The sequence below is a fragment of the Aquarana catesbeiana genome, linkage group LG03, assembly GCF_042186555.1.
Source record: "Aquarana catesbeiana isolate 2022-GZ linkage group LG03, ASM4218655v1, whole genome shotgun sequence".
NCBI lineage: Eukaryota > Metazoa > Chordata > Amphibia > Anura > Ranidae > Aquarana > Aquarana catesbeiana.
In genome coordinates this window covers 332,882,577-332,902,339 of record NC_133326.1, presented here as the reverse complement: position 1 = coordinate 332,902,339, position 19,763 = coordinate 332,882,577, and the positions used below count along the sequence as shown (strand labels likewise).

The 19,763-nt window shown below is 39.3% G+C and overlaps 1 protein-coding gene across 1 annotated transcript in view; it reads left to right on the top strand.

Annotated features, from left to right (window-relative positions):
* The window catches only part of CFAP43 (cilia and flagella associated protein 43), a 130,102-nt gene that overhangs the window by 8,372 nt on the left and 101,967 nt on the right, over nt 1–19,763 (top strand). Inside the window, exons 2-12 of the mRNA XM_073620531.1 lie at nt 1,058–1,311; nt 2,280–2,376; nt 4,112–4,279; nt 5,939–6,089; nt 7,343–7,499; nt 8,906–8,988; nt 9,826–9,957; nt 13,904–14,020; nt 14,566–14,646; nt 14,830–14,978; nt 17,407–17,510. Coding sequence (XP_073476632.1) covers nt 1,058–1,311; nt 2,280–2,376; nt 4,112–4,279; nt 5,939–6,089; nt 7,343–7,499; nt 8,906–8,988; nt 9,826–9,957; nt 13,904–14,020; nt 14,566–14,646; nt 14,830–14,978; nt 17,407–17,510 — 1,493 coding nt within the window. The remainder of the gene's footprint in view (nt 1–1,057; nt 1,312–2,279; nt 2,377–4,111; nt 4,280–5,938; nt 6,090–7,342; nt 7,500–8,905; nt 8,989–9,825; nt 9,958–13,903; nt 14,021–14,565; nt 14,647–14,829; nt 14,979–17,406; nt 17,511–19,763) is intronic.

Genomic DNA, 19,763 nt, shown 5'->3' with positions numbered 1-19,763 from the left:
TATTGGCTACTGGCTATTGAACTTCCTTTTTCTAGTCCCGTCGTACGTCATTGCGTTCTAAACGATGAGACTTTGGTGTGATCATGTGTAGGCAAGTCCGTTTTAGCGGAACTTCATCGGAAAGACCGTCAGAGTCTATTCTGACGGAAAGTCCGGTCGCGTGTACGCGGCATAAGAATCTATATGGACTTTGGGTTGTTTTGACCATTTGAATTCATCACCAATATTATTATATGTTTATTACTGTATTAATTATTTCACCAATTTATTCTTTTATTTATCAATTTGCACTATGCACTTTATTATGTTTGTATAACCACAAATGTATATTAATGATTCATAGGATTTTTGCATTGCACATTTCATCAGCGCCCCCTACCACATATCACTTCAATTCTAAAGTTAGCACATTGCACTTTTAGGGGAGCAGCTCCAATTAATATTTGCACATTTTTATCTTTAGCACGAGGTCTCTACCATTTTCATACTTTGCCCTCTGTGCCTCCTGGGATATGTACATCACATATTCCAGGAGGACTAGTCCTTCATTGAGAAAAGAGGAGGGGCTGGATAGCCATTGGCTGAACCTGGAAGAGCCAGCAGCTTTCCAATGACGTCACTGAAGAAGATGGCAGTGCTGGACTGAGTGGGGGACAACGGAGAAGAGGATCTCAGCAAGATAACGCTGGATCCCCTGGGCGGGTGAGCATCTTAACTGTGCAGGACCCGCAACCAGGTAGACAGGGATTAAAAAAGAAAAATGGGGGGGGTGTGTGAAGGTCTGCTTCAAGCAGTATTTTCCGTCCAAATGATTATGTTTCCTTGCTGGGATGTATTAGGAAGCAACTATTCCACTAATCCTGTACAGTCCCAGTGGTCTTACATTTGTAATTTTACTAATGTTGAATCTTCACTCTATTTCATAGAGATCTTGATGGGGCCTGAACAAGCCACTGACATACCTTTTCCTACTTTATTCACAAAATATTGACTACTGCTGATAAAATGTTCTTTCAATTAAACCAGACTGACTTTTATTATGATTTTTCTTTTTCAGATGGGTACAAGGAATTAATGAAAAACAAGTCACCTTTATTAATCAGAATACCGTGTGCCATCCATGTGGAAATTTTATCATTTTTACTGACATAGAAACAAGAGAACAGACTTTGCTCCAAAGTCCAACAGGGAGCATTGGAGCTTTTGCTGTAAATACGTTCAGTGAAGTGGTGGCATTTACTAACCAGAAATGCCAACCAAACATTTATGTGTATACTTTCCCAGGACTTGTCAAAAGAGCAGAACTAAAAGGTATTCCAATGGATGATAAAAAAATGTTGCATTTATTTTACACATTTACTGCCCTTCTGCTTGAATAACACTTGTCTCACGGTTAGCCTATACCTCCATCATAAAGTGGATCTTCACCCTCAAATGAAAAGTCCCTTCTCTGCTTTGCTTCCTGAATATGGTTTTCCATTTTTTGGTTTACCTTCTTTTTTCAGAAAAAGGGTTCGGTCCCACTTCCAATACAATGTCATTTGTATTGTAAACTTATCTGCCTGTTTGCATTCTTTGAAATGTACATTTGCACATGCAGATCAGTTTACATTTTTGGTTTAGTGCCTGTGTGCTGAGATGACTGAACTCCTGTAAATGCACTGGAGTTACATCCTCGTGCTGGCCAATCAAGACCGGAAAAAATCATGAAGGAGATGATGGTGAGGGACCTCGTGGGCATTGGACGTTGGAGGCAAGTATTAACTTAAAGTGTTACTAAACTCACAACAGTAAAATGAGTCTGTATATGCAGTAAAACATGCTTGTTATACTCATGAGGAAGCCCTGTATTCATTAATGAAATACAATACTTCCTGTAAATTGTTGAGCAGTGCTCACCTTGGACTCCTTTTAAGTCTGAGAGGGGGACAGGACGTCCCCATCCCGCTGCCAGAACACAGTGGTGTATACTGTATGTACGTAGCTGATGCTACATACAGTTGACACAGCGCTTCCAGTAGGCACATCTTTTAGTAAAGCAAATAGTCTATTTGGACCAGCTTGGTCCAAACAAGCTATTTAAATAATCAAGAAACATGGAGTTAGGCTTTAAGCCTTCTTTCAGGCATTGGCTTCTTGTTTTTACTGCCCCTCTGTCACCATTGGAAATTAAGTACATTGTTAATTCTATGTGGTCATTTTAGCAAGTTATTACTGTGCCTTTTCTTATGCTTTCACCTCCTCATTTAACTGACTTTCTATGATTTTCTAATTTGCAGATGGAGCACAGTTGGAATATTCTGCAATAACTTTTAGTCATTCTGGATACTATTTAGCTAGTTATTCATCTATCCCTGATCATATGCTTACTATCTGGTAAGAAATATTATTGAGATATGTATGTAAAGGGATTTAGTCAGTCTCTAAAAAAAATTGTAATACAAGTCCACAGCAATAGACAAGAGCCTAAGCTGGCCATAGATGGATTGAAATTCGACCAGTTGAGCAGGGACAGGCCGAATTTTCGATATATAGGAATGCCCATGCCTGTTCAGATTTTTGGAACCTTTTTCTCTGCAGCCACTGATCAGTGTATTTTGACAGTGAAGAGTCCTGCTGAACCTCACATGTGGATGGATGAAAACTGTTAGTTTTTTGTGTTCAGCTGATCAAAAAAAAACAAGCAGTCTATGGCTAGCTTTACAGTAAATTTGGTTTCAGATTTTGTTTCCTAGGAGGTGTATCTCTAGTGAATGATTATTTTGTTCTGGATAGAAAAGGGAAGAGTTAGAACCTTTGTCAGAACATTCAGACCTGGGAGGGAGGAAAACGTAGACTTCACTAGCACCCTCACATTGCAATGATGAACGTTGCTTGCATTGGGGCGTTGTGACATTATTTTGAATGGTTGTGGTGTGCTGTGATTTATTGCAATGCGTCTTACATGTCACGACTATAAACTATGCACATCTTGAAAGCCAATATATGTCAATATCAATATGTAAATATGTAAACCCTCACCTTGTAAAACAACCCATTCATTTTAAAATAGAAATGAAAGGTAAAACATTTTTGTATATACTGTATACAATATACAGTATATGTGTGTATGCGGCAAGAGTACAGAGAGATCCAGATACTTTATCATGCAAGTAAATGGTACTGCAGGCACATATCAGGAATATGAAATGTTGGGTTTACATACTCTTTAAGTATATCCTACCTTTTTTACCTGGTAGTTACATCCAAAGGGAGTCTAGTGCACCAGATAGTGACATGATATTTCCTTCCACATACAGTATATAGGAGAGGTTAAATGTGACGTGATGATGTCACGTCAGAGTGGTGCCCTGTGGGAATGGCTGGCATGCACACATGGTGGGAAGCATAGATTTTTTTCAAACACAGTAGATAGATGTGGTATTAACATTTAAATAAATAGAAGAAAATATGTAAGGGGGATTTTCCTGAGGGATTTGCAGCTCACCCATGGGATGTAATTGTGGCGTGTGTCTCCTTTTTTGTACCTCCTTTGGTGCTCCCACCCAATATTTTGGATTTTATCTGACCTTGTGTACTGCTCACTGAGATGTAGACATTTTTATGATATACAGATACTCCTCGCGTAACGACTTACCTGTTTAACGACCCCTCAGACTTTCCCCACCTAACGACAATTTCGAGAATTTTCGTTAGTGTTCTGTACTTATACAAATTAAAACAACGTTATTGAGCTGGAGTTGTGCCTTTAGGCCTTTTTTCACAATACAGTAGAGTACAGTAGTTAAGAATGCCTAAAATATTGATTACTTGTTCGTGACTCCTCGTTTAACAACCAATTTGTTTAACGACCTTATCGTTGGAACGGAACCTGATCGTTAAGTGAGGAGTACCTGTACTGTATAGCATAAATCAAGTCCAGAGTGGACCAATGTTACTATGTAGAAATTGCCATACCTGGAATTCAATTTTAAAGCAAAAATATATCTGCATGTAAAAGGCTTAGCTAGATTATCCAAAGTTAACGTCTGTTCTTAGTGTTTATACATAAAACGTGTACCTTGCTGATGAATGGGTTTATATGTAACTTTTTTCTTTTTTGTAATTCCAGGAATTGGCAAGAAGGCGTTTCTCTATGCAGCAAGTCATATTACAGCTGCAGTTTTACCAGTCTGACCTTTAACCCCAGTGATTGGCATCAGCTATGCCTGTGTAGTGAGGAATTTGTTACTGTGTGGAACATTGAAGTATGTGACACAGTGTATCACCTGAAAGAAAAGTATGACTCACTTTCCGCTTATATGTTGTCTTAGAAGCACTACTGTAATAACAAAAATGCATACTTGTGTTAACAAATAGAGCTGCTAATAATAATCACAGCTACGTACAGTATATAGGAACATCATCAGGGTAAAAATATAGAGGCTTCAATTGCTGACTTGTTTTCTGACGTACTGGCTCTGGAACCAGTCTTGCTATTTTTACTTCACTTTACTTAGCAAGTCATAGACCTGAAACTGGCATAACCACGATATTCCCCAGAAACCTGACATACAGTATCTCACAAAAGTGAGTACACCCCTCACATTTTTGTAAATATTTTATTATATCTTTTCATGTGACAACACTGAAGAAATTACACTTTGCTACAATGTAAAGTAGTAAGTGTACAGCTTGTATAACAGTGTAAATTTGCTGTCCCCTCAAAATAACTCAACACACAGCCATTAATGTTGAAACTTCTGGCAACAAAAGTGAGTACACCCTCAAGTGAAAATGTCCAAATTGGGCCCAAAGTGACAATATTTTGTGTAACCACCATTATTTTCCAGCACTGGCTTAACCTTCTTGGGCATGGAGTTCACCAGAGCTTCACAGGTTGTCACTAGAGTCCTCTTCCACTCCTCCATGACGACAGCTGGTGGATGTTAGAGACCTTGCGTTCCTCCACCTTCTGTTTGAGGATGTCCCACAGATGATCAATAGGGAAAAAATACATAAGTCCATCTCGTTCAAGCAATAAAAGAGAAAATAAAAAATCATACAATCCTATAAACTCAATCCTATACCCACAGTTGATCCAGAAGAAGGCGAAAAACCCCAGCAAAGCATGATCCAATTTGCTACAGCAGGGGGAAAAATTCCTTCCTGACCCCCTGAGAGGCAATCGGATATTCCCTGGATCAACTTTACCTATAAATGTTAGTACATAGTTATATTATGTACATTTATTAAAGAATCCAGGCCTTTTTTAAAGCAATCTACTGAGCTGACCAGAACCATCTTTTGAGGGTGTCAATTCCACATTTTCACAGCTCTAACTGTGAAGAAACCTTTCTGTATATAGAGATGAAATCTCTTTTCCTCTAGAAGTAAAGAGTGCCCCCTTTGTGCTCTGTGATGACCTTAAAGTGAATAACTCAACACCAAGTTCACTATAAGGACCACTTATGTATTTGTACATGTTGATCAAATCCCCCCTTAATCTCCTCTTCTCAAGAGAGAATAAATTCAGTTCCTCTAATCTTTCCCCATAGCTGAGCTCACCCATGCCTTTTATCAGTTTGGTTGCCCTTCTCTGCACTTTCTCCAGTTTCCACGATATCCTTTTTGAGAACCGATGCCCAAAACTGAACTGCATATTCCAGTTGAGGTCTTAATAATGATTTGTACAAGGGTAAAATGATATCTTTCTCTCTTAATACAACAAAGGACTTTTCTCTCTTTGGAAACCGCAATTTGGTGTTGCATGTTATTATTAAGCTTATGACCTACCAAAACCCCTAGATCCTTCTCCACCATTGACTCCCCCAGTTGCACTCTCCCTAGTATGTATGATGCATGCATATTCTTAGCCCCAAGTGCATAAGTTTATATTTATCTACATTAAACCTCATTTGCCATTTCAACCCATTTTAACACTGCATTTAACCAACAGGCTAATTAAACTTCCTAATGAGGATGGTACAGTAAATGCAGATAATGAGTACTTTACTTCTCAAATTGACACTGAACTCTCATACCTTGGACCTCAGATGCCAGTACCAGCCATTGCGGGTTTATTGGGTGATGAAGCAGAAGTATTCATGGTAAGTAGTTATGTCCATACCAGTAGTAGCCTATACAGCATAATGTCTTTTTTTTTTTTTTTTTTAGCAGAAGAGCATAGAGAATTCTTTATATATGTTTGTTATTTTGGTCTGGTATTGGTGTGGTATTTTTTATTTCCGTAGATTATTTTCTTATTTCAACATTCAAATTTGTCTCATAAATTCACTAAAAGTATTACAGCATGCTTCAGATAAATTTGCATGCACATTATTTTTAAATGTTCAAAGTATATAGTATTTAGTAGACAATTCCAAAAGAACTTTACACAAATTTATGCTTCCTAATGTCTATGTATAGTCAAATAGTTTCCTTTCTACTTTTGTAAAGAGTAGGTTAGGACAGGGCTGAAAAAGGAGGGGCAGCGGAAAAACTGATTACGAGAGTACAGGCTTGCTGTACCTCCGATCAGCAAGCCCTGTGATGCCAACTGACCACATGAGCTGTGCTTAGTGTGGTCAGATTGAAAGAGGAAATGAGTAGAGCTGACAGAATCCCCAGGTATCTTATGAAAATTGAAATAGTAGGTGAGCTTTATAAGAAGAAATATTAAAACCATGCATATATTCAATATCAGTTTTATTATTATTATTATTATTTTTATACAGGCTTTATATAGCACCAACAGTTCTATGGTTAACATACCCTTTAAAATGTATCTAAACCCCAAAACAAAAATGTAATTTATTGCAGCTTAACAGTGGTTACTGCAATAGTTTTTTTTTTTCAGGCTAAGAATTTTTGCAAATACCTATAGATTGTGCCACAAATGCAGTGTCCATGCTACCTCCTATGAGATGAACTAGAAGCAACAAAGGCAGATGTGTGAAGTTCAGCCTGTGTGTCAACCTTGACTGCCTCTATAGATACAGTAGAGAAATGAGTATAGCCACAAAGGGCCAGGAAGTATGTTACTTACAGGATTCCCAGGTAAAAATTAAGAGATAAACTTGCAAAAAAACGAATACAGCCACAAAGCTAAGGACTGGTAAGCTGCAATATATTAACTTTTGTTTTGGGGCTTAGATATGCCTTTGAGAAAGGGTGCTTGCTTAGCTCTGCTTGGTGCATCTGGTCAGAGTAGAAAAAAAATATGTTATTTAAAATTTTATATTCTTATTATACGTTGATTTGTTCCTTAAATAATACATCAGGTAAAGCTTTTTGGAAACAGTGTATCAAAGCATTAGAGTATTCTCTAATATTACATTTTTATTTTATATTTGTATTTAAGCCAAAAGAACTACGAAAACCATTTGTTAAACCCAATACACATTGCTGGAGTGCAACGTCTGACTTGTACGTGGGCTGTAAAGGAGGACAGCTACTGTCCATTAACCCAGAGACACAGATAGTCACAGTCCTTAGCCCAATGGATTGGCAAACGGCAGGTAAAATACATAATTTCCAGACTTTTTACTAAAAATATAATGAAATAATGTATTTTGTTGTTGATTCTCTGCTAATATAGCCTTGCTGGCTTATATTGGAAGGGGAGGTTGGAAAGAAGGTACACATAACTGTTGTTTCATCAAAGAATAAAGAAGCACAAATGTGACCACATAGTTACAGGATCACCTATAATATACTGTAGGTACCTTAAAACATTTGCCAAATGTAAAGAATGACTCCATGTAAGAAAGATGAAGCAGAAATTGATTATCTCTTAGGAAGGCCCATAGGAACATATTTGACATATTTGAGGAAAGCCAATAGGAACATATTTGACATCTTTGAGGAAGGCCAATTGGAACATATTTGACATCTTTTGTACTGCCCAGCTTAAAAAGCCAAATGGTGATGTGGCATAATGTGGTGATGTGGCATAATGTATTTTGAACAAATAACCGAGGAAGTCATTTACATTACTGGCTTGTGGAAGGAAGACTCAATGTTCAAGAGGTAAAAGAAGCCCATAGGTGTTTGAAGCCATTGGTGTTCCCCCAGATCTGAAACTTGAGTTATTGAGGGAGTTTACCTTTTAGTTAAACGTTTGCATCTTCAGGTTGCACAGAATACCTGGCATGCAAATGAGAGTCTGTGCTTTTCCAGTGCATAAAAATACTGGCTTTAGGCACACTTCCTGGGAGCAGAGGAGACTCTGGGAAAGTCATAAAAAATAATACAAAATTTTAATTAATCATTACATTGTAACTTATATTTTGTTTACTTAAAATAATCAAGCTTGAACGGAAATTTCTTGAAATTTCTTGAACAGCAAATAAACAATCCACTTGAAAGCTAATAGTCTAACATATTAATTTAATTTGTTAATAATTTCATTAAATTAATGTTGAAATACCAGATCAACATTTGACTTTTTTCTGTATCTCTTCAGAGCATTACACCACAAACATTACTATAAACTGTCATGGCTGGCTCTGAAGGGTTTACACTGAGGACTCTCAATAACCATAGACTTTGAAATCGCTTTTGTTTTGTCTGGGCCTTGTCACCTCCTGAACATGCAAGTGATTTGGATGAATGACTATCCAAATTTTAAAGCAAGCCCTTAAGTTGGTAGCTTCTCTCTGTTTTTTTTAGCTAATCCACAGTGCTCTAGGAACCGTTTGACATATAATATACAGTATATAGTAAAAATAATGTATATATGGAACATCAGTTTAAAAACACATACTCTTAAAATAATAAAATACCATTGACCATTATAGGATTTCGATTTTTTTTGATGGCGCAATGTTTGCACAGTTCTGTATATATGCATTTGGGCTATCTATTAAGCTATACACTTCTGTGTTAAGCTCCCTTAACTTGCATAAACTCTGTTTTTCTTCAGATGAATCACCCAGAGGAATTGATATGAAAGGAAGCATTAACACTGTTGCACTTTACAAAGATGGACTCTACTTAGCTGGAAGCGTAAGAGTTTTACTTATATACAGTATGTTTAAGCTCCCCACACACATACTGCTTACTGCTTAATAGTTGTATCCCATTCCCTACTGCAGGAGCACTGATCCCCTTATTTTATTGGCGAATAACTTCACAATGCTTTAATCCAGAAACAAAAGGTCAATGTCCTTATAAAAAAGACAAACCATTTTATCAAACTCTGTGCCCTCACTGATTAAATTGTGTCTAAGGGACACGCTCAGATTATGTTTGGTTATGTAGATAAACTTATTTGTCAGGCATTGTTGCATGTTTGTATCTTGATCCCCTTTACGGAGTTCTCACCAGATATTTAATTAACAAAAAAATTGATGGACATCATGCACCATGAACCAATGATTAAGCAGTACTCTAAATATTTGAGCTATAGGCTTTTGTTAGCCGTTCAATTGCAGCGCATAGTAGGTAAACTGTAGGTCAAATGCACCTGTCAATTAATTCTGAAAGATTTCGGAAGCATTTTAAAACAATTTTAGAAGCAAGCTCATGCACACAGTTCAAAGCCCCTTCTAAACCCCTTCAGAAAGAGCTATTTGCTTGGCTGTTTCTGGCTTCAATACTTTACGGGCCACTAACCTAAAACAAGTATACAGATCAGGAAAGTCAAAACAATACCTCTCTGCATACCTGTCTTAGATCGGTGACTCAAACTATTGAGTCTATTAGGTCATTGTAACAGCCAGGCAGCTGGCATCTTCAGAATGAGAGGTCAACAATGGCAGCCTCCACATTTCTTCAGTGATGGTTTCCTATATCCAATGATATATATTTTACTCACATGATTACTTTGTATGTATTTTCTAGGAAGGCATTTTGTGGTCATGTTCCATAAAGGGTTCAGAATGTAAACTTGAAAAATGCTGGGATGCAAAGGAACCCATTGAAAGTATTGCTTTCTCCAGTGATTACAGGACGCTTTCCATTGCAACAAGCAAGGTAAGCCAAAAAGATTTGGAAAGTCACATGAATCAATATTTATTATTTCCCCTAAATTAAGCAACTCCATTCTTCCAAAACCTGGATACAACCTGGAAGCTTTTTCAGCTTTTGCACAAACACCTGTTGGAACTGTAAAGGACCAATAGATCTAGTACAGAGATTAATTTATATAAAAGAGCTATTCATAACGTTGATTATTCAAAGAAACTAATACATATGCTATTTTTTAGTGTACCACCCTCCTAGGTAGGTGCTAGGATTAGATAGATGAAATTAGTATGTGTTTGATAGGTAAATTTAGTTGCCACCCTGTAGTCAGTATGGCCGTGATTGTTTGTTGGGTAAAAGCATAGTTTGCTCACTATACTCAGTATAGCTGTGTTCCACTAGTTAGGTCTGCTTAGTATGCTCAGCTTCTGCCAGCTTGATCGCTCCCTGTGTCTCCAGAGAGCTTGAGACGCTTCTGGATCATAGGTGTGGAGTTATGCAGAGAGCATCACTAATATTGATACAGCCCTGGCTAATCCCAGTGAGTCAGGCTCTGAAGGCATGCTGAGAGACTGTATATATTGTGTAAGCACACTGGGCTCTGGGTCTTTTCCTGGAGAGGATTAGTCCAGCCTGTAGGGCACACTGCCCTTCCAGGCAATGCTAGTATATCTGCTGTTGTGAGGCCTCAGGTGGGTGACCTGAGGGCCTGGGATGCTAAGACCCTGGAGCTAGAAAAAGAGCTGACTGAGGGGGGCTGTCCGCTGAAGATCTAGTCTGGTATTTCTGGAGTAAGGTGTCCCTTGGAAGTTGGAAGGAGGCATCCAGCTGCCCTTGGGCCTTGTGTGAGTACAGATGCTTCTAAGAGATCTTTGGGACCTTTGTGTTGTTACCACCCCTTTGGTGCTAAAGAGTCAGCTGTGGGTCTAGGTAAAGGGGACACCGGCTGGTGCCCTGACGAGCTTTGTCCATCTAATCTTCTGCTTAAAGGGACTCTGCTCTTGTGGCTCTAAGAAAGGAGTTTACAGTTAACCATTGCTACTACTACCTTAAAGCTGAAATCTACTGTTTGCTACAAGCACAGACTTTAATGAGCTTGTTTAAATAGAATACCTAAGGCTGTAAGCCATAATTCCTGTTTTTTTTGGAGTATCCCACTCAATTCTCTCAACCCTAATGTCACTACATTAGGATAAAAAAGACTACCAGAGGCAGTTGGTAATATTCTTTTATGGGTTTCTTGGATAGGTAGTTAGCTATGTGTAAGAATCTCCTACAGAACCGTGTATCTCAAATATCTTCTACATTGAAAATCTACTAAAAATATCACTAAATAATTTAAATACATTTTAATTTATGTTTACTGATGCCTTGAAGTGCACATGTGCTTGAAATAAAATTAAAAAAATTCCAGCAGTAGAAGGAATTTGACAACATAAGCTGTTAGCACATACCTGATGCTGCAGAAAATCTCATTTCAGTTCTGCCTACGACCTCTCAATCTAAATAGTTTCATCCAATTCACCAGCCAGTGCTGCTTGTATTGTCGTTTTCCATCTGGCGTGTGGTTGGGAATTAAAGTGTTTGTTACCCCAACATTTCATATTCCTGATATGTGCCTGCTGTACCATGTACTTATAAGAGAAAGTATTCTGTTCTGCTGTATTTGTGTGAAATCCCTAGTGTCCCTGCCAGTCCCTCTGCTTTCCTATTAAAAACTGGCCACATTGAGAGCACAGCGTGGTCAGTTTTCTAGCTGTGCTGGAAACTCAGTGTACTCTCCTCAATTGATCAGACTTGTCCTGACACCCTCCACTGCACAGCCTCTCACTGAGAAGCTCAGTGTGCTGTTGCTCTCCTCCCCCTGCTCTAATGCAGCTGAGAACAGAGGGAATGTGATCACTTATAAAAAAGTGAAAAATAGGTATCGATAATGTTTTTTTTGCCTTTCATTTCCATTTTAAATTGAATGGATTGTTTTACAGGGTGATCGTGTACAGTCACTTTAAGCTAAAGACTTTACTTGTTAGTGAAACTCATGCAAAGCTTTGTGATTGAACTACCGTCAAAACCTGCACTGTTGCATCTGCAGCCTCTGCTGGATCTTGCTGGCCCTGTTGCTGCTCCCACTTCTTCTGTTCCTGTTATGCGCCGTACACACAGTCAGACTTTGTTCGGACATCCCGACAACAAAATCCTAGGATTTTTTCCGACGGATGTTGGCTCAAACTTGTCTTGCATACACACGGTCACACAAAGTTGTCGGAAAATCCGATCGTTCTGAACGCGGTGACGTAAAACACGTACGTCGGGACTATAAATGGGGCAGTGGCCAATAGCTTTCATCTCTTTATTTATTCTGAGCATGCATAGCACTTTGTCCGTCGGATTTGTGTACACACGATCGGAATTTTCCGTTTTTTGTTGTCGGAAAATTTTATAGCCTGCTCTCAAACTTTGTGTGTCGGAAAATCCGATGGAAAATGTGTGATGGAGCCTACACACGGTCGGAATTTCCGACAACAAGATCCTATCACACATTTTCCGTCGGAAAATCCGACCGTGTGTACGGGGCATTACTGTGGGTTTTATCTTTACCACCATGTGGAAGTATTTAAATTGCTCCTGCAGTGATGTTTTTGCTGTACTTGGACCTATGAGTGGGATGGAGCACTCTTGCTAGTAATAAAATAAAATGTGGTGCCTTAACCACTTCAGCCCCGGAAGAATTTACCTCCTTCCTGACCAGGCCATTTTTAGCAATACAGCACTGCGTCGCTTTAACTGACAATTTTGTGGTCGTTCAACGTGGTACCCAAACAAAATTACGTCCTTTTGTGGTATTTGTGGTAAAAAAAACTGCAATAAGCGTATATTGATTGGTTTGCGCAAAAGTTATAGCGTCTACAAAATAGGGGATAGATATATGGCATTTTAATTATTATTATTTTTTTTTTACTAGTAATGGCGGCGATCTGCAATTTTTATCGGGACTGTGATATTGCGGCAGACAAATCGGACACTTTTGAAACATTTTTGGGACCAGTGACATTTATACAGCGATCAGTGTTATAAAAATGCATTGATTACTGTATAAATGTCACTGGCAAGGAAGGGGTTAACGCTAGGGGTTGATCAAGGGGTTAACTGTGTTCCCTAGGTGTGTTCTAACTGTGGGGGGGATGGGACTGACTAGGGGAGGAGACCAGTCGGTGTTCCTACTTAGTAGGAACACACGATTGGTCTCCTCTCCCCTGACAGAACGGGGATTTGTGTGTTTACACACACAGATCCCAGTTCTCACTCTGTCACAAGCGATCGCGGGTGCCCGGCGGTCATCACGCCCTCAGGGCACTCGCATCAGCTCCGGGGACAGGCTGCGGGCACGCGCACCTCCTACAGCGTCTTAAAGAGCCGACGTACAGCTGCGACAGCTCGCCCAGGGGAGCCAACCTGCCGCAGTATACCTATGGCGGCTGGTGGGGAACCGGTATAACATATTTATGAAAATCATTCTGCATGGTTTATAGAATAGAAGCAATATACCAGTAATTCAAAGGGACACATTCTTTTATATTATATCTGTTTCGCAAGAAATTAGCGGGAACCATAGGCCTTGGCACACCCTAATCATCCTATGCACATTAGCATTATCGCTCTGTGTGCCAGCAGGAAGAGGGGAAAGATCTCCATCTTACCGGCTCTGCCATAAGAGAAGTCCTTATGCACTTCTCTTTCACTGTCCTGGCAGGGAGATTGATCTCCCTGTCGGTGTCATATATATGTAGGCAGACGTGTGCTTGAGCTTTAGGATGCACACCCTAATACAATAGGCTGCACACACCTATGGCGGGAACATAGTTCCTCCTGCATAAAATTGTACTGTTAAATAATGTTTTACACAACACATACAGATTTGTACTGCTCTATCTACACTCTTTATCTTCTATTTTAGGGTTCTGTTTATATATACAAGCCCAAAAATTCGCAAGACCCTTTTCAAATTCTTAATGCATACAACAAGGGATTAATTGGTGTTGATTTTTTGACCAATGGAAGCAATTACTGCATGGTAAGTCTTTTACGTTTATATTTTCACATAATTCAGACACAATACTGGGGCTGTTTCCCTGAATGCATTCACCTTGTTTGTCCCTAGTCTTAGGCACATGCTTAATACAGCATTATGCATGGAACCTGCTGATCTCTCTTTCTGAAAATGTTGTCTGGATGTTATTTTAATTCTCCTACTTCAATGCTTATGATAGGGAAGTTAGAATTCCTTTCTGGGATCTCAAACATTATAACAAGCCAGCAGAAGACCAAATCTGCCAGAGCCCACCTAAGTCAGTTATGATGCATGAGGCCATATTTTTTACCTTTATGTTTACCTTTAAACTCATGGACAATTAAACTGGCCTTCTGTAATGACATTTAGGTAGTAATTTAGTTTATTAATGATCAGAGACAGCTTGATAGAGGGGAAGAAATTTCCTATGCAATAGGATGTCAAGAGCGAAGGTCGTGTATTTCTAAGGTTGAATGGCCCCTTTTCTTCTACTACATCCAACATGAGTTTCACGCCTAAAATGATCACATTTTATTTTCAAACTTAAGAGCGTAAGCAAGTCTGGAGTTGTTCAGATGTGGTCAGTGGAAGATGGAGCAAACATCAGTGCTTTGACTCTTGATACCCAGGTAATTATTTTGTTAAAATGTCTATTATTACTAAATTATTAAATGCTATTATCCTTCTGTTGTAATTCTCCTGTATTTTGAGAAGTTTACGTACAGAACACAAGTGAATCAACGTATAGATCATGATTTGCTAACTCATACCCATGTCTGTCTTTGAGTGGTAATGTAGCCCCTCTTCCTTAGGTAACTTGCATGGCATGCTGCCCATCATCCCATTATGCAGCAATTGGAAGCAGTACCGGACATATTTATTTCATTGATGGCGCTAAAATAAAGTCTCCTCGAACAGTTCAAAGAAAAAGACTTTATTGTGTTCCTGTTCTGCACCTGCAGTAAGTTACCTTCTATATGACTTGACACCTTTCTGGAGTCCACTGTTAAAAGAGAAGTATGGGTTTGTTTTTTCTTCCATATTTATACTTGCCTAGGTGGATGCAGCATCACTTTGATGCTGCATCTGTCCCCCGACGCCTCTACACTGAGAACTGAGCGATCGAACATCGCGATGGCTCGGTTCTCACAGCTCCCCTAGCAGAGAGCTGCTGACTGTCAATCAGCATATCTCCGCTCTGCTCCTCCACGCCCATTGGAGCGCTGAGCTGTGGGGGGAGGGGGGGGTGGCGGGGACCGACCGTCTTAGGCTCTTAGCGGCTCGCTGAGAGGCTGAGACGGGTATCAGTCCAGGCACCTGGCAGATCCAGGCTTCCATTGTCGGGATGACGCGGTGCCTGGACTGATTCCAGTGACATCAGCAGAAAGCAGACTTCAAGCTCAGGCTGGACTTCTCCTTTAAATTAAACTGTGCTTTGCCATGTAGAGCAAGGAAGCAGGCTTGTTTAATGTAGCCCTTCTCAGCAGCATCTACAGTACTTACTTTGCTTTCTCTTCCTCATTGTTCTATCCAGCGACCAGGAGTAAAGCAAAGCCCTGTAAGCTATGGGGTTGATTTATTAAAACTGGAGAGTGCAAAAACTGGTGCAGCTCTGCAAAGAAACCAATCAGCTTTCAGGTTTTTATGTCACAACTTAATTAAACAAGCTGAAGTTAGAAGCTGATTGGCTACCATGCACAGCTACACCAGATTTTGCACTCTCCAGTTTTAGTAAATAAACCCCTATGAGTCACTGGTATGGACTTGCCCTGGGACAAAACTGATTTGCAAATGAACAAAGAAAACAATGCAGCGCCTCCAAATATATAATATTACAAACTTAAAGCATGTGCTATCAACACAGCATTCATAATGTGCAAAAAGCATTCACAATATTCAAAATTGATAATAAAAATAAATCAGTGTGAATAAAAGTCCAATGCAAAAGAGTCCAAAATATGTGATAAATATCACCGGAAAGAAAGTGTCTTCCACCAGCTAATGAAAATCCTCTCCATCACCTGTGAGCAACAGGACTAAAATGCACTCATCGACATTAAAACTGCCTGAGGAAAGAAGCAGCATGCGCGTTTGTGCCAACGGGATCCTTCACTCGTGGTCAACCAGCTCCATTCTTGCAATGGGAATAACCTGCAGTACCACTGGGGACAGTCAGAAGGTTTGCTTGATACTGTCTGGGAAAAAAACACTCACCACACAGAGCCACAAGCAGGGGACCACATATAGTGTAGTATATTTATAAAAAATGATAAATTCCACGTAAAAAAAGTTAAAGGCTTCATCCAAATGCCAATAAAACAATTGTCATGACAAATAAAACAGTGCACTTACAAAGAGAGCCGCCAGTTCCAAGCATGGAAGTGACGGTGAGGCGTCAGCATGTGGTTCCTGTCCCAACGCGTTTCATGCGAATGCACGTCCCCTGAAGACATACATTCACATGAAATGCATTGGGGATGAAGCCTTTTACTTTTTTATGTGAAATCTATCATTTTTAATAAATATACCATACTATATGTGTTCCCCTGCTTGTGGCTCCTTGTGGTGAGTGCTTTTTTCCCAGAGTGTATCAAGCAAACCTTCTGACTGTCCCCAGTGGTGAGAAGTGGTACTGCAGAGTGTCCCAATTGCGACAATGGAGCTGGTTGACCACGAGTGAAGGATCCTGTTGACACAAACGCGCATAGTACTGCTTTCCTCTGGCAGCTTTAATGTCGGTGAGTGCATTTTAGTTCTGTTGGATTTTTATTAGCTGGTGGAAGACACTTTGCTGTGAAATTTATCACATATTTTGGACTCTTGCATTGGACTTTTATTCACACAGATTTATTTTTATTATCATTTTTGAATATTGTGAATACTTTTTGCACATTATGAATGCTGTGTTGATAACACATGCTTTAAGTGTGTAATGTTCTATATTTTTCTTTTGTTGGTTTGTTTCGGTACTGTATATTTACCTATTGCAAGCTGCCTATTTTTTTTCTTTAACACTGACCCCCATTTATGTTTGCATTATTGATTTGTGAATAAGTCACGTGCTCCTCCATACCGAAAAGTACTGGATTTTTACTTTAGGCTCCTGGCACTGAACAGAGCAGCTGGGATCAAAGCACAGGTAAGTATAGGCTGGAGTTGTACAAGGGGTTAAAGCATACTTGATGCTTTGTACTAAATGGGCAAAGTATAGTTTTGCTTTAAAACAATGGTTTTCATGCTTTGAACCCCAAAAGAACTTTTATGGACCCAGACAGGCCTTTTGGCACATGCCAGTATTAACAGATTGTAATTCCATTTCTGACAGTAACATATATTTACATATAAACAATAGCAGGGCACTTGATCTGCAATTCATTTTTTTTCTCTAGTTTTGATCAAAAAGGCAATTTCCTCTTGACTGGGGCTGCTGATGGACACATATTTGTACTAGATGCAAGGCCTTCCAATTGTTTTCAAGTTCTTGGCTATACAGGTAATAATTTTGTTAAAGTGGCTGTGATAACAAGGGTGCTTCACTGTTAAGATTTGTGAATCTATGGCTTTCAATGCTGTGTTTATGTTCTTAATAAAATCTAGCAACTTGATTTTGTTTTATTATCTTATTTATACCTGCAGCTCAAAATCTCTTCTCCTCTGTGAAATGATGGTGATATAAATCAAGTTTTAGTTCCCTGGCAAACACTGACCATAGACAATAGCTTGAGCTGGGAACTGGTGCTGTGTCTACTTCCTAGGCAGTCAGAACAGCCTCATAAGGCTGTAAGGTACTCTGGGCTGCATAGCGAGAAAGTTGTGGGAGACGACAAAGTACCAAATAAAGTTCTGACAAAGTAGTCATTTATGCTAAAGCTTATTCTGCAGCACTGTGCCCTGTCTCTCTCTGGTTTACTGTCTAACCAGAGCAATTTAGGGGTCTACAACAGCAAAGTCATTTGGTAAAGATGGAGGATAGTAAAGAATAGATCTACATAGCTCCCAACTGTCCCTGATTTCGAGGGACTGTCCCTGATTTGGAGCAATGTCCCTCTGTCACTCTTTCCTCCTCATTTGTCCCTCATTTTGGTCTGATCTATATAGTTGTATATAAAATGCACCATTTATCTTTCAAAAAGTGTTTCCCAGTGCTAAACCTTTTATCCAATTTCTAAATTGCTGCATTTGTAAATTTCAAAAGCCAATATAAAGGAATAGTAGTGGTAAAAATAAGCCCTTGTGGGTTTAATGAATTATTTTTTGTATAATTCTCCTTTAAGGGGGGCGTGGCAGGGGGTGTGTCCTATGCCTACATACTTTTGCTAATAGGTGTCCCTTGTTCCCATCCCAAAAAGTTGGGAGGTATGCATCTAGATATCAGTGCTTATATCAGGTTTTCTCAACCAGGGTTCCATGGAACCCTAGGGTTCCTCCAGAGTTTGTAAGGGGTTCCTTGAGCAATGAGCAAGTTCTACATGTCACATAAGTTCCTACTGACACCATTGATCTTTTTAACTCTCTGTAAGGGGGTAATTCTTCCCAATGACCACAAATGTATGGAGCATTCTTCCTACTGACCATAACACTTAATGTTTTAGGAGCTGTAGAGTCATTTTTATCAGAGTTCCCTGAGACCGGAAAGTTATTTCAAGGGTTCCTCCATGTAGAAAAGTTTGAGAAAGGCTGGCTTATATGGTTAATGCTAGAACACATCTACCGTATATAGCATGTATCCATGTTGACTTCATCATTAAAAGAAGACCACCTAGATCTCTTGTCTTACCTGAATATGGTGGAAAAAAGTTAGTTGCCAAAGAAACGTATACTGTAGCAAGTGTTTAGTGCTTTATTCATCAGTAACAGGGAACTATAGATAAGCGATAGATATGACTTTAGTCACCAATGTAAAGGTTTATTTGTATAGGTTAGATCCAGCACAACAATTTCTGTGAACCATCCTTGCTCACAGTTCCATAGCACGGTGGAGGTTATCCAGGGATTTTGCTAGCTCTTACCTGTACAATTAATCTTTTACTTAACTGATTGCAATGCAGACAGTTGGGTTGATTTACTAAAGGCAGCAAAGGGAAGACACATACAAGAGAGGTACAGCAGCTGCACACCCCAAAACAATTTGTGTAACATTGGAAGGTTCCCCCAGGAGGCTTTAAAACAGCAATACAAGCAATTCAGAAAGGAATTATATAAAAGTATTTTATTGTAAACTCTCCTTCTTTTGAGATACTAAATATATCTCTTTATAGCAAACCAACCCCTTGAAGAAGACCACATGGGTCGAAACGCACCAGGGCATAGTCACAACAGACTAATGATATGTGATGCTGTAACTTTGTGTTTGCTTTCTGTAAATGTGAAATGTTTTTGTTATCCCTTAACCAGATTATACTGTTTGATACGGCAACATGCCATCGACCCTACATGTTTCCAATAAAATACTTTTATATAATTCCTTTCTGAATTGCTTGTATTGCTGTTTTAAAGCCCCCTGGGGGAACCTTCCCATGTTACACGATTTACTAAAGACAAATCCACTTTGCACTACAAGTGCACTTGGAAGTGCAATGGCTGTAGATCTGAGGGGAAGATCTGAAATGAGGGGAAGCCCTGCTGATTTTATCATCCAATCATGTGCAAGCTAAAATGCTGTTTTTTATTTTCCTTGCATGTCCCCCTCAGATCTACAGCAACTGCACTTTCAGTGCACTTGTAGTATAAAGTGGATTTGCCTTTA